Source organism: Nicotiana sylvestris, chromosome 2 (genome assembly GCF_000393655.2).
Source record: "Nicotiana sylvestris chromosome 2, ASM39365v2, whole genome shotgun sequence".
Taxonomy (NCBI): domain Eukaryota; kingdom Viridiplantae; phylum Streptophyta; class Magnoliopsida; order Solanales; family Solanaceae; genus Nicotiana; species Nicotiana sylvestris.
The window spans coordinates 4,510,820-4,533,220 of record NC_091058.1 but is presented as its reverse complement, the minus strand read 5'-3'; the positions used below and the strand labels follow the sequence as shown (position 1 = coordinate 4,533,220).

Sequence of the window (22,401 nt, the reverse complement as noted above, 5' to 3'; positions counted from 1 at the left end):
CCCACCCCCCTCCCCGCAGAAAAATTATTTTATTTTTTTACTTTTTTTTGTATTTTCAAATTTTTATTTTTTCGTTTTTCTGCACCCCCACCCTACCACGCACACAAAAAAAAATTTGTTATTTCAAATTTCTGCACCCCTAGGGCGGAATATTTTTTATTTATATTTTTAGGTTTTGTTTTTTTCATCTTTCGATTTACAGGTTCGAAATTTTACTTGTTCCACAATTATGAGTTTGAAGGTTTATGTGTTTGAAAGTTTACGGGTAACTAGAAATTATAAAGTTTACAGGTTCGAAAGTTCGCAGTTTCGAAAGTTTAGCGGTTTGGAAGTTTATGAAATTTGTGGGTTCGGAAGGTTGTTGGTTCGAAAGTTTATGGCTTCATGTTTATTGTATCTAAATTATTTATGAATACTCTTGAGAAGTTATTTTCCTTAATTTGCATACCAAACACTGAAAAATGAGTAAGATTACTACTTGTTTTCCAAGAAAATATTTTCCACGGAAAACATTTTCTGGCATACCAAACACACACTTAGTATCTTATCAATTATACTCACTACTATTCGGTTAAAATAAAATAATAATTGGAAAATTCTAAAGGATACTTAGTAAATCTTACTGTGATATACGTGGCCTACTTTTGGCTATAGATCATAAGCCTGGTTGGCTTCTCTATGGTCTTTCATTGGTCACTTGTTGGATATTTTGTGTCTGTTCATTAAAGGCCTTGCTGGCCAATCATATTCCATACAATGACAATCTTATTTTCTTATAAATAAGCTAGAAAATATTCATATCATACACACCAAAGTTTGAGACAAACGTCTCTTGCCTTTCCTTTATTTCATTATAGAGTTTTGTAAGAGAGTTGAGTGTTGGGAAATACTTGTGTGAACCTTTTTTTGGAGTGATCTTGTGAGGTTATTTTCTTAGGATATTTGGGATTAATTAGAGTATTTACTTTAATTTTGTACTCTCTTTTGTACTCTTATTATTATAGTGAAATTGTTCCTCTCCGCTTATGAACGTAGGTCACACTGACCTAACCACGCTAAATTGGTACCTTCTTTATATGCTTTAACTACCATTATTATCAACTCGAATTGTCTTTGTTATTGTCATCATAACATTGTTTGGTTAAATTTCGCACTATCCGGATTTTCGGTCCTAACGAATTGATATTAAAGCCGGATCTAACCAGGTTAGTTTCAATAGCCAAAATAACTTTAGCAAAGACCTATATTGAAAAATTTGACCGAAGTGCAAACTTCGAAATGTAACAATCAAAGATGGAAGTTATCCTACTTTAGGATGGCTAAGATTTGGCACTACACTAAAAAAAAGCTGGATAAAATGATGGACGAGGAGTTTGTCGTCATAGACAAAACGGAGAAGGGTCTTATATACCCCCTCTACTATTAAAAGTTATTTAAAATTACCCTCCGTTATACTATTGGCTCAAAGGAACTCTTACCGTCTTACTATTGAAACACATATGCTCCTAACTTGACGGACTGGACACATGGCAGCTATCAAAAGTTGTTGGTCCATCCGATCTTAAATTAAAAGCGACCCGATCCATTATCCGGTATCCATAACCCAACCTTCTTTTAGTTTAATTGAATTTGAACTCCCAAAATAATAGTTCAATTCCTCTTCAGCGATCAAAATTAGGTTTTTTACTGGAAATATGGATATCCCATGAAATCAAACTGAATAAGATTTTCAAAAGTAATATAACACCTCGAAAATAAAAAATTTAGCTTAGAAAATAGATCAACTTTAAGAAAAGAATACACACTTTCACGTTTCATCAAAGCACCAACCTTTTACCTTTAGCACTTGAAATAATGAAAACCTAGTAAACAAATTTGAATTAGAACTCCAAGAAAACAACGAATACCCAGATGAAAAGTTAAAAACATGGTTCAAAATATTGATGGAAATCAAAGAAAAAAGAACCTCACAACATAAGAGAGGTTTAATTTGCTATCACGCCTATTTTCTCAGCAATTAAACAAAATGAAAATGAAAAAGAAAGTAGAGAAAAGGCAGAGAGAGATAGAGAGAGTAATTTTCCAGTTTTGAATTGGTAAAGAGAGTCGATCTTGGTTTGAGGAGTCATGCTTTCAATACAGGGAAAATCTTCTTCTTCTTTACTACTTTCCGTCCTCATTTTCCCCAAAGATTTTTCGCTTTTGCAGCTTTTAAAAATGGAAAATGAAAAGAGGGTAGAGTTCCAACAAGAGAGCTGGGTTATGGGTAATGGGGCGGGTCACTTTTAAATTTAGACCATATTGACCAACATCTTTGGATGGGTGCCACGTGTCCAGTCCATCAAGTTAGGAGTATATGTGCTTCAATAGTAAGACGATAGGGATTTTCTTGAGCCAATAGTATAACGAATGGCAATTTTAAATAATTTTTAATAGTAGAGGAATATATCAGACCCTTTTCCGTAGACAAAAAGACAAAAGCAGGTATTATTTTAAATCTCTCAAATGAGTTTTTGCGTTAAGTTGTAGCAAAAAGCTTAGCCAAAGACATACGGGAAAAACTGAAAACCCTATATATGAAAAGGACAGTAGAAAACAGGCTTTACCTAAAGCAAAAATTCTACACTTTTCGTATGGCTAAAGGTACCATTATACTTACACATCTCGATACTTTTGATTCTCTTCTTATGGATTTGAGTAACATATATGCCGAAATCAAAGATGAGGATCAAACTGTGTTATTGCTTGTTTCCTTACCCCAGTTGTTTAAACATATAAGAGATACTATGCTTTATAAAAAGAATAATATATCTTATAAAGATATCAAATCTATTTTGAAATCTAAAGAACAAATAGATAGAGATATTACTAGGGAAACTAGTGGGAACCAAGGAGAAGGCTTGTTTGTAAGAGGTAGATCCATTAAGAAAGATTCAAATAGTGAGAGGCCTAAATCAAGGTCAAAATTCAGATATATAAATGTCATGTGCAAATACTGTCATAAGAAAGGCCACATTATTTCTAATGCTTTAAGTTGAAAAACAAAGAAAAGCATATAGAAAAGAAAATGAGCACAAAAATACTGATACTGCCGAAGCAAGTGTAGCTGCTAATGAGACTAAGAGAGCTAACTTTTTAGCAACTAATAATAGTTTCAAATCTAACAATGAGTGGATTTTGAATTCGGATTGTTCTTATCATATGTGTCCCAATCGGGATTTATTTACCACATAAAAATCTGTTGAATGTGAAGTAGCTTGATAGGCAACAATGTTGCCTACAAAGTTATTGGAAAAGGTACAGTCCGAATCAAAATGCACGATAGTGTGGTGAGAACTCTAACCGATGTTAGACATGTTCTTGACTTGAAAAAAATCTCATCTCTTTGGGCACTCTAGAATCTCTTGGGTGCAAGTACACAGGTGAAGGTGGAGTTCTGAAAGTTTCTCATGGTGCTCTTGTGGTCATGAAAGCACGCAGATCTGGTACGTTGTATACATTATTGGGATCTACTGTTATAGGTGTTGCTGTAGTTTCAAGATCAAATAAATCAAATTCTGACATCACCAAATTGTGGCATATGCGATTGGGACATATGAATGAAAAAGGTCTTTCCATCCTCAGCAAAAGAGGTCTCTTGTGTGGCCAAAGTACTGAAAATATAGAGTTATGTGAACATTGTATGTTCGGAAAGCAGAAAAGAGTCAGCTTCAAATCTCCAGCGATTCATAGAACAAAATTTACTTTGGATTACATTCATTCAGATCTTTGGTGTCCTTCACGTACCCCGTCAAAAGGTGGTGCCAGGTATATGTTAACTTTCATTGATGATTATTCAAGGAAAGTTTGGGTTTATTTCCTGAAAAATAAAAGTGATGTTTTCTTAACTTTCAAACAATGGAAAGTTTTGATTGAGAAGCAAACAGGAAAATAGATTAAGCGGCTTAGAACAAATAATGGTTTGGAATTTTGTAATGATGAATTCAACAAATTTTGCAAGAATGAAGAAATTGCTCGACATCGTACTGTGAGAATGACACCTCATCAAAATGATGTGGCAGAAAGGATGAATAGAACTCTTTTGGAAAGAGCTCGTTGCATGATTTCAAATGATGGGTTGACAAACGCCTTTTGGGCAGAAGCTATCTCTACAACTTGTTATATTGTCAATCAAGCTCCTTATGCACCATTGAACTTTAAGACTCCAGAGGAGATGTGTTCAGGTACTCTGCAAATTTTCTGATTTAAAGATATTTGGTTGCCCTGCATACATGCATGTGAATGATGGAAACTTAAAGCCAAGGGCTAAAAAGTGCATTTTTCTTGGGTATGCATCTGGGTTAAAAGGATACCGACTATGGTATCATTATCCCATGGTACCAAAATTTATAATTAGTAGAGATGTAACCTTTGATGAATCCTCTATGTTACATTCTAGAAAAGAGTCTTCTAGTTCTTGTAATACAGATAAAGGAAAGAGTACATAGAAGCATGTGGAGGTTGAGATTAGCATTCCTTCTTAGCCAAGCTCATCAACTTTGGAGAAAAAAACAGTTGAAACTCCTGAAGTTGAGCCAGAAGCTGAAATTCCTGAAGTTGAGACTCTTGAAGTTGAACCGAAAAAAGAGGAGTATTATATAGCCAAACAGAGACCAAGAAGAGAAAGTAAACATCCATTAAGTTTTGGAGATTATGTTGCATTTGCTTTTTCAGTTGAACAGGACACTGAAGAAATTGGAGAACCATCAAAATATTCAGAAGCAGTTTCTGGTGCAGACTCAACCAAGTGGCTGATTGCAATGAATGAAGAAATTGAGTCTCTCCACAAGAATGGTACTTGGTCTCTTGTAAAGCCGCCATCAGGAAAAAGAATTGTTGGTTGCAAATGGGTCTTCAAGAAAAAGGATGGTCAAGTATAAAGTACGCTTAGTTGCAAATGGCTATAGTCAGGTACACGGAGTTGATTTTAATGATATTTTCTCACCTGTCGTTAAACATAGCTCTATTCATGTCTTGCTTATCTTAGTTGCCATGTATGATTTGGAATTAGTACATCTTGATATTAAGACAACTTTCTTACATGGCGAACTTGAGGAAGAAATATACATGCATAAACCCGAAGGATTTGAAATTGAAGGAAAAGAAGATCGATCATGTTTGCTTGTTGAAGAAATCCTTATATAGATTAAAATAGTCTCCAAGACAATAGAATAAAAGGTTTGATTCCTTTATGTATGGTCATGATTATTCGAGGAGCATGTATGATAGTTGTGTTTACTCCCGGAAGTTAAATGATGGTTCATTTGTGTAACTATTCTTATATGTTGATGACATGCTCATTGTTGCTAAGGATTTGACATAAATTCACAATTTGAAAAGTCAATTGAAAAGTGAATTTGAGATGAAAGATTTGGGGGAAGCTAAGAAAATCCTTGGCATGGAGATCAAAAGAGATCGAGGATCCAACACGCTATTCCTGACCCAGAAAAAGTACTTGGAAAAAGTCTTGGAGAGGTTTGGCATGAAAGATGCTAAACCAGTTAGTACCCCTCTTACTGCTCATTTTAAGTTATCAGCTACTCAGTCCCCGCAGTCAGAGAAGAAGAGAGGTATATGGCACATGTATCTTATTCCAGTGCAGTCGGCAGTATTATGTATGCAATGGTTTGTATACGTCCAAACATTTCACAAGCAGTAAGTGTGGTAAGCCGGTATATGGCTTGCCCTAGTAAAGCACATTGGCAGGCTGTGAAATGGATTCTCAGATACTTGCAAGGTACTTCAAACACATGTTTGGAATTTGGGAGAAATACTAACACTTTGGTTGGTTTTGTAGACTCAGATTATGCATGTGATCTTGACAAAAGAAGATCACTGAACAAGCTATGTATTTTGTATTGATGGTTGCGCTATCAGTTGGAAAGCTACATTACAACATGTAGTAGCTTTATCTATTACCAAAAGCAGAATATATGTCAGTGACTGAGGCGATCAAAGAAGCCTTGTGATTGAAGGGTCTATTTGCTGAACTCAACTCACACCAAGGTGGTATTACCATTTTCTGTGATAGTCAAAGTGTCATTCACTTGACGAAAGATCATATGTATCATGAGAGGACGAAGCATATTGATATCAAGTATCACTTCATCAAAGAAACCATAGCTGAAGGAAAAGTCTCTGTTCAGAAGATCAACACTAAAGACAATCCTGCTGACATATTCACGAAATCTCTTCCAGTTGCCATGCTTAAACTTGCTTGGCATTTATGAAGAATAATTTCACCCACTAAGCTTTTGCGGAGAAGGATAAGAAATCTTATTATATCAGCCAAAACCGGTCCAAGGTGGAGATTTGTGATATACGTGGCCTACTTTTGGCCATAGACTATAAACATTGTTGGCTTCTCTATGGTCTTTCATTGGTCACTTGTTGGACATTTTATGTCCATTCACTAAAGGTATTGGTGGCCAATCATATTCCATACAATGACCATCTTATTTTCTTATAAATAGGCTAGAAAATGTCCATATCATACACACCAAAGTTTGAGACAATCATCTCTTGCCTTTTCTTTCTTTTATTATAGAGTTTTGTAAGAGAGTTGAGTGTTGGAAAATACTTGTGTGAACCTTTTTTTTGGAGTGATCTTGTGAGGTTATTCTCTTGGGGTATTAGGGATTAATTAGAGTATGGTTACTCTAATTTTGTACTCTCTCTTGTATTCTTGTTGCTATAGTGAAATTGTTCCTCTCCGCTTGTGGACGTAGGTCACACTGATCGAACACGTTAAATTAGTGTCTTCTTTATGTGCTTTAATTATCATTATTATCAACTTACATTGTTTTTGTTATTGTCATTATAATATTGTTTAACTAAATTCTGCACTAACCAGGTTCCGATCCTAACACTTACATTAAAAGGAAACTCTATATCATTTCGTACATAAAGATGAAAGATTTTTTCGTGAAAGATTTGACTTACGTAGGCTGATATTTGTAAGAAATTATAAAATAATTACTCCTAATAGTTTTTAATATTATAGCTGGTAACATGCCTTGTTTTCGAGAATACTAATTTCACTTATCATTAAAACTTACTTTATAGTTATCTTTTGGATAACTAGTAGTATTGTCAAAAATTATTACGTATAATTATCTCAAAAGTTAAATTCATTACCTCATAAGTAAACTAATTGTATTAGTATTTTCACATCGTGAATGCATGGCCACATACTAATAGTATTTGACCTCTCTGGACTCTAGTCATTGGTTTCTTTGTCTAATACAAATGGATAAAAGACAAAACTAATAGAGCAAAATCAAAGTGACAACGTAGTATAAGCTGCTAGAAACCTTCCTACATTTTTCTCTCTATTAATAAAGGAGAATAAGTAGGCAGCAGGTCAACATGCTTGCTTGGGATTGAAAGGGTAAACCGGTCATGTTAGTTAAAATGGAAGAATATGATTGCTTAAAAAAGAATCTTACTGTAGCTTATGAATAAAATTGTGAACTCTTTTGACTAAACTACCCCTGGGCTTATGTCATTAACCATCACCGCACGCTTCTTCACCCAATAACTTTATGCTGACCAATTTTGTTTCTAGGTCCCACGTTCCAACCCCACCCAATTTTTTTTCCTTTTAGATTTGGTGCAACTTTTGTTTTCAATTAAGCATACAGATCCACAGTAGAATACTTGGTAATATTTGAAATCAAATAATGGAAATCCGATTCAAAATTTAACGTTCTCCTGGGAATTTTTTATGTGGTTTCCTAAATTAACAGCGTTAAAAATAGTGCTCTACTATGTAACGAAAATATTTGTTTTACCTTTTGAAAAAGTAGAAGAACAAAAATATACTCAAACCTTTAAAGCAGTATTTATAAGTTTACAAAAGAGAAGAGAAGTTAGAAATGATTTTCCTATATAGAAATTTGTTTCCGTTTTCGTTCCTTGTGGAGTATCCTTTTTTGATACTGTAACAAACTTTAAGGTATACGTAAGTGAATTTGAAGGGAAATGGTACCACCAAGACTTACTATTTCACTGGAAAATTCTCAAAAGTTATCATAGAATAAGGAGCCCGCCTAAAACTTTTCACACATATCTCTTCAATTGCATTTGTAACCTATTACATGAATAATAATAATAATGTTTATGTAGTCTTCCTTAATTTTTCCGTGGGTTTGACACACAATATGTGGAAGTTTAATTGTAAAAAGTCTATAAAACACAAAAAATTCAATAAAATAAGTAGTATACTATAGCTAACAAATACATTGAAGAGAGTATAATAAGCACGTCTAGCCTTCTACCAGTGATGAATGTGGCTTGAGTTCTAAACTTGTGGTATGACCTACAGTTGGCTTAAACTGGATTAGATGTGAATATTAGAAAAAAAAATTCAATTTGAAAATTATTTGAATTTTCAGTTTCTGGCTTCTGACCTAGGTAAATTATTGGGTTCACCGAAGATCGTGATGATGCATCTTAATTTTATTGGTGGTGCAAAAATTATGGATCCTTAAATCATAAGTGGCACTGATAGAATGCTAATTAAGATGAAATGACTGGTAAGTCCTTTCCAAATTTATTTTCCACAATGAGGCCTCCTAGCATGAAGAAAGAGGAGCCCATATTTTTTCTTTGGAAAATGTAGAGAGGAGAAAGAAGAGCCACTCACCAGTGATATTAGAATAAAGTACACCTGAAAGATGATTCGCACTGCGACCATAAAAATTGTCTAATTCAAAGCAGATCAAGAAGAAAAGAGATTTGGCATAAGCAACATTGAACATTACGATACATTGGGTACACTATAATTGTATCACAATCGGACAAACTTGTGGAAAAAGACACTCTAAAAGAAGATATTCCTATTACCAAAACTAATACAACCTTCTTAGCTTGTACTCCCTCCGGTTCACAAAATAAGTTTTCATTTGTATAATCAAGAAAAAATTCAATTTGCTTTTCCGAAATTACTCTTATGTACGTATCCTTAAAAAGTCATTTACTCCTCATATTTGAGAAGTGAAGCAAGTTTTACTATAACTATGGTGCAACATTTAATGAAGGATAGTTTGGTCACACTAACTATTTTCGTCTAGAATTGAGCATTTCCTTAATGGGTGTGCCCAAGACAAATTGATCACTTATTGTGGACCGGAGAGAGTAACAAAGTAGAGAAATAAAGCCATCTGGGGAAAAACAAGTTTGCCAAAATATCGTAGTAATGAAAATTAATGTATAAGAATATACCTTTTATAATTTCTAAGCCTTACAAATTTTAATATCAAACAAATAGCAAATTGAAACTACAAAAGTTATTTATAATGTTTAAACTAGATTGACAATTTAAAATAAAGACAGATAGTAACAAAAACAAGCAAAAAATTTCACAATGTTAACATATCATCGGCTGGTTTAGAAAAAATAATTATCGGAGCTCATGCAACCCAACGCTTGGGCCCGGGCACAGCATTTAAATGCTGACGGCTTTTTTCTCTTAATAAAATATGACTTAAATTTTACCTCCATATTTAGCACTGTTTTTTTTTTTTCTTGCTGACATAACGCAGCTATTATATATCAACAGAGAAATTTGAATGATGATTGTGAAGAACCGTTCCGAGACTACATTTATGTAATGGGAATCAGAGCAAATGAAACAGGGCAATTGTACCTAAATTCGACTCAGCAGACGAACTGCTTGACTAAGATAAATGAAGGAGGAAATGCCGAAATGGGATAGTTGTATTTAGTTGTGGGGTTGAGAAACTAACAAGAGGTGGTGGCAGCTGCTCAGATTTCTCTGTTACCGATGTTAACATGAAGTTAGGAGACAAACTCGAAAGTTTGACTAATAACTTTCAATTTGACCAAGGGGGTCAGTCATGTGAGTCCTACATAAATAGCTGGAAATATATAAAGGAAATGAACTCAGAAAATGAGGAATACATGGAGGTTGAACCAGACATATGTAGGTTTGCAGTTTTGGTAACACTTGGTGTATGGGTCAAGATTTAATCGAAGGGACCTTGCCTGAAATAGGGAAATCAAGAATCAATTAGGCCGAGGTGATGCTTAAAAAGCAACACTGGCGACAGGAGCGTATGCAGGAATTTTTGTAAGCGGTGTCAAAATTTATAGAAGAACTGGAATGTTACTTTGATTATCATACTTTTAGACAAGAAATAACCTTAGTTTATTGGCTTTGTTGAGTCTTAAGTTAAAAAAGATTTTGAGTCCAATTCTACTTCATCACAATTTTTAACTACAAAGGCTCTCTCAAATATTTACAAAAGAAAAATGTTGAGGTTTGAACCTTTGACCTCTAAGAGCAAAATCAAGCATAAAACCAACACACCAAGGCACAATTTATGTCAAGTGATGTCATTTTTTCTTACTTATCCGTTTCCGTACATTATTAATACTTATTTTTAGTAAAATTTTCCGACAAAGCGATGTCGCATGACACCGCTTGAGGAAGCGTGCATCCGCCCCTGACTGGCGAGCCGAGCAACGAATGTTGAGGTCGAGGACTCAGATCGGTCAAAACAGCTAGTTTAGCAAGATATTTCTAAAGAATATTTAGAAAAATATTCTCTGTAGTTGTACTTTCAGTAGGTAAGAGGAATGTCACATATAAGTAGGAATAGAGAGAGAAAGAGGAGACATCTAATTTTCTATCTTGATAAGTTCTCTCTAGAAAAGTTGACTCTCACATAACTACAGACTTTATCTTTATACAAGATTGGATTGGATGTGTTGTTCAATAAAGTATTTCATATTCCCACGTTTGGTTATCTTACATCATTGTCAGAGGGGGAATCATCTGTTGCGGAAGCCAAATATATATAGTGTGAATGAGTCACAACAACTATACCAAAAATTATGACAGCTACCAAATAATAAATAAGACAATAAAGCAACAATAAAAGGAACACCAGAATTTACGATGTTCGGTCAATTTTGCCTACTTCCTCGGACACAACCAATATTTTATTCCACTCCAAAAATACAAGTGAAATAATACTAAAGAGAGAAGATACAAATGCCTTAAGAAGATAAGAAGGCAAATGAGAGGTGTGCTTAAATCTTAAATATTAGGCCTATTTTTATAGGTGAAATTCCCACCCAATTTTCTCCCCAACCGATGTGGGATGTTTTGACATATTCAACATCATCCACCTTGTTATACATTTGGGTGAATTATTCTCTTTATATTCATCATATTTATTGTTTGTCCTCATTCCCTCATTTATTCACAAGAATATCACTAAATCTCCTTTTGGTTTTTAATAGCTTTGAATGTGATTTCTAGGTTATTACTACCCATCAATCTTGGATCTAGGACTTATTATATTTAACTAGAATTTACCTATTATCATTTACTTAATTAGTTTAACAAAAATGTTTAACACTTTTTGGTCAAACACTTACAAGTACTAGAATTTGATAAGAAATTTACAAGTATACTATCAAGTACAAGAATTTGGCAAGTAGATGCATCTAATAAGAAATTTGGTAATGTACCTCTCCAGATAGTCGCTATCAGGTTACCTAAAAAATAGCCGCCACTTTCTTTTCTTTCATTTTTGCAACTTTTGAACATGTTGTGTATAACAGACTAAAAAGGTAGATAAATTAATTGGCAGCTACAGATTTGGCAATGCCAAAAGATTCTAGTGTGGAAGTCTCCATTGAGGAGGTCTAGTCTGCTACAAACAATCTAAATGAATCAAACTACATTGGTGAGGGGACAGCAGGTTAACAACTATTAACTTTGTTCTATATTTATAGGACCTGACCTTTACTGTTGAATTTACACAATCATGTCACTTATAAGGTAATCACAGATAAATCTCTATGATAAGCATTAATTAGTAACCTAGTAGAAATAGTTTAAACTGTCAGTGTAAATAGCTAGCTTTAAAGGTCTTAAATTTGGACATTGTTCGCTTGCTCACCTTATATCCACAGCCTACAAACATACTCCTAGGACAGAATTTTGAAGCTAAGCTTTCTGACTTCGGACTGTCCAAGGTGATAGACATTGGTGAATCCTACATGATCTCAGAAGTGAGAGGCACTTTTGGTTATGTCAATCCTGAATATGAAACGAATCATCGTGTAAATTCAGCAGGTGATGTATACAGTTTGAGAGTAGTACTACTGCAGATCTTCTCTGGGAGGAAAGCTATCAATATGAACATGGAGCAAGCAACAACATTGGACAAAATTGTAAACAACTATCCCTTTTCATGAATGTATCATTAATTAATCATAACAAAATAACCGGATGTTGATAAATACCTGTCATTTCAGGCGAAATCGCTGATGCGGGAAAAACGGGCAACGGAATTTGTTGATCCAAAACATTATGGAGATTACTCAACAGAGGCTTTCCAGCTCACATTGGAGTTAGCTATTTCATGCATTGAACCAAAGCAAAATAGACCCTTCATTGAGAAAGTTGTTGACAAGCTGGAAGACGAACTAGCTATACCAGCCAGGGCAAACATGTTGGATGGTTAGGAAAATATGAAAATTCATCAGTTGCACAAAGGCAAACGATCTCACAGAAAACAAGATTGTATTTCACATCTTATCTACAAAAGTATAAAAAGATCTCACGAAAACAGGATTGCATGTTGTATTAGGTCAGCCTAAGCATACAAAAGAAAATACAAAAACAAAGATTGCATGTTGCAACTTATCCAAAAAAGTAATACAAGTGGCGTTAAAAAAGATTGTACGTTGCAAAATATCTACAAAAGTGCCACCACAAAACAGAAAAGGAAAAGGAACTTTACACAAATAGCAGATTGAATTCACTGTTTACTTTTCCTAACCGATATATATATATATTCGCTAATTTTACATGGTTATACACACGTTGTACATGGATTATACATATTTTACAACATCCGTCGGCTATTTTTAATTTAAGCGGTTGGGTGGGCGGTTGTTTAGGTTAATTCTTCTAAAGAAAACTACATCCATGCAGGATTCTTCAGAGGGGTAACAACAGCTTTGACCTGCAAGTAGTTATTGAGGCTGTAAACTCCCTTTTCTCTTCCGTGTCCACTCATCTTATACCCACCAAAGGGAATGGCAGCATCAAAGATGTTAAAGCAGTTAACCCACACTGTCCCTACTCTAAGGGCTCGAGATATTGTATTGGCTACGTCTATGTTCTGGGTAAAAACACCCGCCGCCAAACCATAATGTGTCGAGTTTGCCCTTCGAATGACCTCTTCAAGATCCCTGAATGTTTCAAGGTCAGGTTCAGAATTGATAAACGAAATAAAAGAACAGCTAGAAAACGTAAAGATGAAATGTACTCTTACTTGAATTTCAAGAGGGACTGCACTGGTCCAAATATCTCATCTTTGGCAATCAGCATGTTGTCCTAAATGGTTGAAAAATAATTTTAAACTAAACCATTCGATGCCATCGCTATCATATTCGTCTTTTTACTTTATGTATGGATATATCTTATGGGCAATGGTAGTTGTACCTGGACATTTGAGAAGACAGTAGGTTGGACATAGAAGCCCTTGGAACCCAATTTTTCCCCTCCAGACTCGAGAGTAGCCCCGCTTTCAATACCAGACTCTATGTACTTAAGGATCTTCTCAAATTGCTCGGTATCAATCTATTCATACAAGAAAAGGCCGCGTTACAGCTACTTCAGAAATGCAAATAAAAGTTCACGATTATTATTAAACTTCGTTATTTAAGTTTATATGTAATATGATGAAAAGGAAATAACAAAGGTACCAGTGGCAAACTCTTTCCCTGAAAAGTTGGCTACTACCAAATTGGTAAGGATATATTATTCCTCTTGTCCTTAAGAGGGTTTATTAAATCATTCTATTTTTTTATTACAGGAAGAATGGTACCTGAGGACCTTGTTCAACTCCCTTCTTGAAAGGGTCGCCAACTACACGTTTTAAAGCACGGGCCTTGGCTTTCTCTACAAATTCATCATATACTCTTTCATGTACAAAAGTCCGTGATCCAGCGCAGCAACATTGTCCCTGCAAATATTTGAAAATTATTTTTTCCAGAGCAAGCACCAGAAGTCACAATTTTCCGAGGGTGGAACTCTGCTACCTGATTAAAGAAAACCGCAGAATGAGCCAACTCAACAGCTTTATCAATGTCTGCATCTTCACAAATGATGAAAGGAGATTTTCCTCCGAGTTCCAAAGTCACTGGCTTTAGGTTGCTCTTTGCAGCTGCACTTAGTACTGCTTGACCAGTTTCTGTGGACCCTGTAAAAGCAAGCTGTAGACACAAAAATGAGTGATGTAGAGATACATTGCATTTTAGGCATCACAGATAAATAAAAAATTCTGAAAAAACGACACCATAATATGCAAGAAGTAATATCAAGGGCCAAGCTGTTTAAAGTGAAGAAAAAAGAAGATGTCAGTTCTCTTCATTCTCCCTCACCTATTCCCGAATATTCATTAAAAAACTTTACACATCACAACAATATCAACAAAAGTGAACATGAAATACAAAAGCTGAAAGGACATCAGGATGCATAACCTTTTTTTTTGTTGAGTTAGAAGAAAAAGATAGTATAATTCTCTTCACTTATCCTACATGTGGACTGAACTCTCTAACGAGAGGCTATAATCAAGGTTGTGTGTCCATTCATTAGTATATTATAGGCTCATAAGGCAATTTCAGGAACAAAGCCAAAACTTAAAATACCTTATCGACATCCATATGACTGGCAAGAGCAGCACCTGCACTACCAAAGCCAGGTATGACATTCAAGACTCCAGGGGGAAGTCCAACCTGTCATTGAAGCACAAAAAACATGCTATCATCTTGTATGGATGGAGAATATCTTCACGTTGAGCTGCACCAACTGTGGGAAAGTTTTCGATTATAGATGTGAAACTGCTGAATTTGTAAATAAATAGATCACAATAAACACAATGACAATACGACTCCGCATTCTTTAGAATTATAACTTAAAAGGTTCTGTGACGACAAGACCAAGTGCAGACCAAATGTACAGTTATCCTAGGTACATACCTCGTGGAATAACTTTGACACATAGAGGGCAGAGAGTGGGGTCTGTTCTGCAGGTTTTAGTACAACAGTATTGCCACAAGCGAGTGCGGGCCCAACTTTCCATGCAAACATTAATAGAGGAAAATTCCAGGGTATTATCTGCCCTGCAACACCAATCGGCTCATGCAAGATCTGAACATGGTGCAAACTGTCAGCAGGAGCTGTAAGACCATGAATCTTATCAGCCCAACCTGAAAAAGAATGTACATGGAAAAACTTGGAAAAGTATACGGGTGATTTCAGCAAACATCAGAATTTTACTATAAACAGAGAAAATATAACGCCATTTTAATTTTCTTAACCAGCATAGTATCTGAAAAGACGTATAAGCATTGGTATTTCTTCATTTGCAGCTTGTTCGTAAGGCTTTCCATTGTCCCAAGTCTCAAGTGCTGCAAGTTCATCACCGTGCTTCTCAAGAAAATCAGCAAAACGCAACATTATACATGATCTTTCCTGAAAAAAAATTATTCATTTAACAAATTAACACTTAAGTAAGACAAGGCATCTAAACAAGCAGCAACTATTGGCAAAGGTGGATGGACAATAGATTTGATTGGTGTAACTGAACCCGTCATTTTCGACACAGAACATGGATAGATATTTGAAAATTTACTAGAATGTTAGAAAATATAAAATTTTGCCCAAAATTTCAGAACTCAATGCGTCAAATAGTAAGAACCTTAAAGGTTGAACACATCAAATTTAAATACTGAATCCGCCTTTGTCTGTTGGGAGCAAGGAAGAGGATCGAGAAAGATAAGAAGGCCCAGTTACTATATGTGTCCTTACATAAGCAGACATTTTAGGCCATGGTCCTTCATCAAATGCTTTACGAGCAGCAGAGACTGCACGATTGACATCTTCAGTGTCGGCCTCCGCAACCATAGTAATGACATCCCCTGTCCTAGGGTCATATGTAGGAAACATCTTTCCTGAAGACATAGTATTCTCCATGTTACTCTTGAAGCAACTTTAAAAGAACATTTGAAATGAAAGATTTTAAGAGATGAAAGTGTTGGGAATAAACCCCTTACCAAAATAATATTCACGGTAATAAAGCGGAATAATAATGTAGCACCGAGATACGGTAATTAACAAGAATAAAAGAGTAATAATGACACCAAGATTTTTACGTGGAAAACCCTTCTGAATAAGGGAAAAAAAACCACGACCCCGAGAGGAGCAACTGATATCACTATAGTAAGGAATTTTACAACTTTGTAGGTCGGAGGTAAATACTCCAAAGACCACTACAACACTCAAAAGAAATAACCCTCTTTTGATATTCCCACCTCACTACAATATCGCTCTCTCTCTATTTTCCTCACAGACTATTTTCTTATACCTTGTCTGTGAAACCTCACTCTTTCTTTCTCTCTTTGTTGGTGTGTAGAAATGAGAGTTGAAGCTCTCCTTTTATAGCCAAAGCTTCACCCTCTAAAGCCTACAATATTTGACAATTTACACACACTTTTCACAATTCAACAAAGTTGGCTACCAAACCAAACTAATTCAACAAGGTTGGCTACCAACCAAACCAAGTCAACAAGGTTGGCTACCAAACCAAAGAAAACTCTTATTAGGCACATGCCTAATACTTCTTCAATGAGATGGACATCATCAATCTCCCCCTCCAGTCTCATTCATCTAGAGGAGGTAGCACTGTCTTCTAGTTTGAGTGCATGCCGACAAGTTCTTTGCATAGCTCGAACTTGTTCCTTGGTACCACCTTGGTCAGCATATCTGCGGGATTCTCACTTGTAGAAATCTTCAAGACTTTTAGAGATTCATCATCTACCATTTCTCGAATCCAATGATATCTCACATCAATGTGTTTGGTCCTTGCATGGTACATAGAGTTCTTGCTAAGGTCTATTGCACTTTGACTGTCACAATAGACGACATACTCCTTCTGATGCAATCCAAGCTCTTGAAGGAATCGCTTGAGCCATATCATCTCCTTGCCAGTTTCTGTAGCGGCAATGTACTCTGCTTCAGTTGTTGAAAGTGCAACGCACTTCTGCAACTTAGACTGCCATGATATAGCTCCCCCTGAAAATGTAAATAAATATCCAGTAGTAGATTTTCTGTTGTCAATGTCACCTGCCATATCAGCATCTGTATAGCCCTTCAAGATTGGATCAGATCCTCCAAAGCACAAACAATCTCCCGTGGTACCTCTCAGGTACCTGAGTATCCACTTGACTGCTTCCCAATGTTCCTTTCCAGGATTTTCAAGAAACCTGCTGACAACACCAACTGCGTGAGCAATATCAGGTCTAGTACATACCATTGCATACATCAAGCTTCCGACTGCTGAAGCATAAGGAACTTTAGCCATGTTCCCTTTCTCCTCCACTGTTGTAGGACACATCTTCTTACTCAACTTTAGATGACCAGCAAGAGGTGTGCTGACTGGCTTAGCATTCTTCATGTTGAAGCGTTCTAGTACACGTTCAATGTACTTCTCCTGAGATAGCCACAACTTTCTACTTGTTCTCTCTCGAACTATCTTCATCCCTAGAATTTGTTGTGCTGGGCCCAAGTCCTTCATATCAAATGACTTGGACAGATCTCCTTTCAACTTTGCTATCAACCCCTTGTCTTTTCCTACAATTAACATGTCATCCACATACAACAACAATATAATAAAGTTATTCTCAGAAAATCTTTTGAAGTATACACATGGATCAGAATAGGTCTTTAGGTATGTTTGACTTTTCATGAATGAATCAAACTTCATGTACCACTGCCTTGGTGCCTGCTTCAATCCATAAAGACTCTTATTCAATTTGCACACCATGTGTTTCTTTCCAGCTACTTCAAATCCTTCTGGTTGCTCCATATAAATCTCCTCTTCCAAATCTCCATGAAGAAATGCAGTTTTCACATCCAACTGCTCCACTTCAAGATCTAGGCTAGCTGCTAAGCTCAAAATTGTTCGAATAGAAGTCATTTTAACAACGGGGGAGAAAATTTCGTCAAAATCAATACCTTTCTTCTGTTCGAAGCCTTTAACCACCAATCGAGCTTTGTATCTGACCAGCTTGCCATCTCCATCTTTCTTGAGTTTAAAGACCCATTTGCATTTGAGTGGTCTTTTACCCTTTGGAAGTTCAACCAGCTTGTATGTGCCATTTTTCTGGAGAGATTCCATCTCTTCTTGCATAGCTTTCATCCACTGGTTCTTTTCTGGATGGGACAACACCTCCTTAAGACTTTCTGGCTCCCCCTCATCACTGATGAGGACATACTCTGTGGAAGGGTACCTGCGTGACTCTACCCTTGGCCTCTCTGATCTCCTCAGAGGTTGAGGTTGTTCTTCTCCCTGAGTGGGGTGCTCCACTTCCTCGACACCTTCATCAAGTTGCTCCCCCTGCTCAATAACCTCACCAGGTTGCTCCCCCTGCTCGGCAACCTCGTCGGTCGTACTTTCTGCACTTGTGGGATTGTTAGAAGTAGAAGGAATAGTAACAAAGTTAGGAATTATACCATTCTTCGCCTTTTCTGACATATCAGCAGCAGTTCCAACTTCACTTTCTCGGAAGACTACATCTCTACTTCTGATGACCTTCTTCTTTACAAGGATCCCACAGTCTGTACCCGAACTCTTCATCTCCATATCCGATAAATATGCAGGGAATAGATTTATCATCCAGCTTTGTTCTCTGCTCTTTTGGTACATGTGCAAAAGCTCTGCAACCGAACACCTTCAGATGCGAGTAGGACACCTCCTTGTTGGTCCAGACTCTCTCTGGGATTTCAAACGCCAACGGAACTGATGGACTCCTATTGATCAGGTAACAGGCTGTCTGAACTGCTTCACCCCAGAATGACTTAGGCAGTTTAGCCATTCTGAGCATGCTTCTCACCTTCTCCACAATGGTGCGGTTCATCCTCTCGGCTACGCCATTGTGCTGTGGGGTTCCAGGAACTGTCTTTTCATGTCTGATCCCATGACTTGAACAATACTCTTCAAATTCCCTTGAAGTGTACTCACCTCCATTGTCACTTCGGAGACGCTTTAGCTTTCGACCCGTCTCCCTTTCTACTAGAGCATGAAACTTCTGGAAAACTTGAAACACCTGATCTTTGGTTTTCAAAATATAAACCCATAATTTTCGTGAAGCATCATCAATAAAAGTAACAAAATATTTGTTACCGCCCATTGATTCAATTTCCATTGGGCCGCAAACATCAGAATATACTAAATCAAGTATATTCAATTTTCTTTCAGACGATGTCTGAAATGAGACTCTATGCTGCTTACCAAATAAACAGTAGTCACAAGGTTTTACAGTTGTACCTTTGGCATAAGAAATGAGTGATTTCTTGGCAAGAATCTGCAATCCCTTCTCGCTCATATGACCCATTCTTTTGTGCCATAAATCTACAGAAATCTCATCTTGTGCCGCGTTCAATTCACCTTGGCATATTTCTGCATTTGTCCTGTACAACGTGCCACGAGCAACTCCCTTTGCAATCACCAATGATCCCTTAGTGAGTCTCCACTTTTGATTTGCAAAATAGCTCTCGTATCCATCTCGGTCTAAAGCAATTCCCGAGATCAAGTTCATCCGTAAATCAGGTACATGCCGCACATCCTTTAGAACCAATGTGCATCCGACATTTGTCTTGATACAAATGTCACCAATCCCCGCAATCTTTGAGTAACTTGTGTTACCCATTTTCACTGTGCCGAAATCACCTGCTACATATCTGCAAAAAAGATCTCTTACCGGTGTGGCATGGTGAGATGCCGCTGTGTCAACCACCCATTCCGACTCTGGACCTGACAGGTGCATGCATTCCTCTTCCTCATTTATAAAGAGGACAACATTATCATTATTTTGCACCATGGCGGCTGTGTTGTCGTCATTCTTCTGGCCACTGGTTTCACCTTTGCCCTTCCTTGGATTTGGGCAATCTCTTTTGAAGTGACCTGGTTGATTACAGTTGTAGCAATTTCTGACTCTTGATTTGGATCGGTTCTTTGACTTCCCACGAGCTCCGGATCTACCATAGTTGTTCGAACTCCTTTGATAACTCCTGCCTCTACCTTCTGTGATGAGAGTCTGTCCTTGATTTTCAGGCTTCTTTCTCATCTTCTCATTGAGTAGAAGAGCCGATGTGACATCTTTCAACTCAATAGTAGTCTTACCGTGCAGGATGGTTGTTGCCAAATTATCGTACGAAGATGGCAACGAGTTCAATAGCAAGATGGCTTTATCTTCTTCCTCGATTTTCACTCCGAGGTTGGCAAGCTGTGTGATTAGTCCGTTAAACACATTTAAATGTGACAAAAAATTCGTACCTTCACTCATGTGTAGGGCGTATAACTGCTTCTTCAGGTACAATTTATTTGTCAGCGTTTTGGACATGTATAGGCTTTCCAACCTTGTCCAAATTCCACGTGCAGTGTCTTCATCAATGATGTTATTTACCACATCATCTGATAAGTGCAACCTGATTGCACTAGCAGCTCTTTCATCCAAGTCAGCCCAATCCTCAGCTTTCATGGTATCAGGCTTTTTGGAATCAACATCTAGAACCTTGTGTAATCCTTGTTGGATGAGCAGATCTCTCATCCTTCTTTGCCATGTTGAGAAACCGTTATCTCCGTTGAATTTTGCTACCTCGTACTTTACTCCGGACATTTTTATTTTTCACCAAGTATAGTACTACCGACAGTGAATAGTATTTCAGTGAATGAGCAGAACCTGTGCTCTGATACCAGTTGTTGGGAATAAACCCCTTACCAAAATAATATTCACGGTAATAAAGCGGAATAATAATGTAGCACCGAGATACGGTAATTAACAAGAATAAAAGAGTAACAATGACACCAAAATTTTTACGTGGAAAACCCTTCTGAATAAGGGAAAAAAAACCACGACCCCGAGAGGAGCAACTGATATCACTATAGTAAGGAATTTTACAACTTTGTAGGTCGGAGGTAAATACTCCAAAGACCACTACAACACTCAAAAGAAATAACCCTCTTTTGATATTCCCACCTCACTACAATATCGCTCTCTCTCTATTTTCCTCACAGACTATTTTCTTATACCTTGTCTGTGAAACCTCACTCTTTCTTTCTCTCTTTGTTGGTGTGTAGAAATGAGAGTTGAAGCTCTCCTTTTATAGCCAAAGCTTCACCCTCTAAAGCCTACAATATTTGACAATTTACACACACTTTTCACAATTCAACAAAGTTGGCTACCAAACCAAACTAATTCAACAAGGTTGGCTACCAACCAAACCAAGTCAACAAGGTTGGCTACCAAACCAAAGAAAACTCTTATTAGGCACATGCCTAATACTTCTTCAATGAGATGGACATCATCAGAAAGGTCAACCTGAGGCTGCATCTACAAACTGTCCATTAATTAGAAGCTGCTTATATTTAACTTCAACAGGTGGAGTGATTGGCTCTTCATGCACCACGGCGCTACTAAAACTTCTGATACCATTTTTTGAGTACTCAAAGTATCTACCTTTAGATTGAAATCTCAAACCTATAAATCAGAATAGATAAAAGAGAATATAAGCAGATGAATTTAAGTCAAACTTAGTTTGTTTAATCATCAAGACACTAAAAACCCAGGTGAAAGCAACTCTTTTGGTTAGAAATGGACTACTCCTTTGTTCCATTTTCAGTCGAAAAAATGATTCCTTTGGATATCTAGAAACTCTTTAATCTTAAGATTTCTGTTTTATCCCTATAGGAAAATAATCTAACAGGAATTGACATGGCAAGACCACATGTACTTTGGGTGTATTATAGGACTACATATTTCACTTATTGTTCAAAATTTGCTTTCTTAAACTTTGCTCGGTCAAAGACACATAAGATCCACAGTTTAACTTCTACGCACTATAACAACAACGGCCCAGTGAGATCCCACGAGTGGGGCCTAGGGAGGGTAGTATGTACGCAGACCTTCCCCTACTCCTCGTGAGGAGTAGAGAGGTTGTTTCCGATAGACCCTCGACACAACTTCTACACACTATAACATGATTTTTATACTATCATATATTTTAAAAGATAACTACACGTAACTATTCAAATTAATAAATAAAGTTTGTCACCTAAAAAAACAGACAACTTGCTAATTGCTATAATAGGTTACGTAACACATAAAAGTGTAGATAAGTTAGATACTGAAATCAAATGGAGGCAATACTAATAAAAAAAAATTACTTTGTGCATAAACAAAGGTAAAGAGGTATATACCTGAAGAGCGAAAAGCAGGAAGAAAGGAAGAAACCAGCAGAGAAGAGAACCGTAGA

General features: G+C 36.6%; 3 protein-coding genes and 1 long non-coding RNA gene across 5 annotated transcripts; 3 read left to right on the top strand and 1 right to left on the bottom strand.

The window, feature by feature from the left end:
- Nucleotides 1-2,217: 2,217 nt before the first annotated feature.
- Nucleotides 2,218-3,934, top strand: LOC138882216 (uncharacterized mitochondrial protein AtMg00300-like). The gene is made up of 2 exons (XM_070162711.1): nucleotides 2,218-2,266; nucleotides 3,399-3,934. Exons 1-2 carry the CDS (start codon nucleotides 2,218-2,220, stop codon nucleotides 3,932-3,934), a joined length of 585 nt encoding a protein of 194 aa, XP_070018812.1.
- A 2,605-nt stretch (nucleotides 3,935-6,539) lies between these two features.
- On the top strand, nucleotides 6,540-9,228 carry LOC138886291 (uncharacterized). The gene is made up of 2 exons (XR_011404942.1): nucleotides 6,540-8,576; nucleotides 8,663-9,228. It is a non-coding gene; the product is annotated as an uncharacterized lncRNA (long non-coding RNA).
- A 2,513-nt stretch (nucleotides 9,229-11,741) lies between these two features.
- Nucleotides 11,742-12,543, top strand: LOC138882215 (probable serine/threonine-protein kinase At1g01540). The gene is made up of 3 exons (XM_070162707.1): nucleotides 11,742-11,774; nucleotides 11,989-12,249; nucleotides 12,334-12,543. The coding sequence occupies exons 1-3, from the start codon at nucleotides 11,742-11,744 to the stop codon at nucleotides 12,541-12,543; spliced, it is 504 nt and encodes a 167-aa protein (XP_070018808.1).
- A 296-nt stretch (nucleotides 12,544-12,839) lies between these two features.
- Nucleotides 12,840-22,401, bottom strand: LOC104213866 (benzaldehyde dehydrogenase, mitochondrial-like). Of its 2 annotated transcripts, XM_070167629.1 has the most exons (10): nucleotides 22,346-22,401; nucleotides 15,898-16,040; nucleotides 15,408-15,561; nucleotides 15,067-15,296; nucleotides 14,737-14,823; nucleotides 14,128-14,301; nucleotides 13,914-14,051; nucleotides 13,529-13,666; nucleotides 13,359-13,420; nucleotides 12,840-13,275 (listed from the first exon to the last, which is right to left on the bottom strand). In XM_070167629.1, the coding sequence occupies exons 2-10, from the start codon at nucleotides 16,033-16,035 to the stop codon at nucleotides 13,002-13,004; spliced, it is 1,395 nt and encodes a 464-aa protein (XP_070023730.1). In that variant the 5' UTR covers nucleotides 16,036-16,040; nucleotides 22,346-22,401; the 3' UTR covers nucleotides 12,840-13,001. The 2 variants fall into 2 exon arrangements, with proteins under 2 accessions (XP_070023730.1, XP_070023729.1); XM_070167628.1 differs by lacking the exon at nucleotides 22,346-22,401 and having other exon boundaries at nucleotides 15,898-16,050.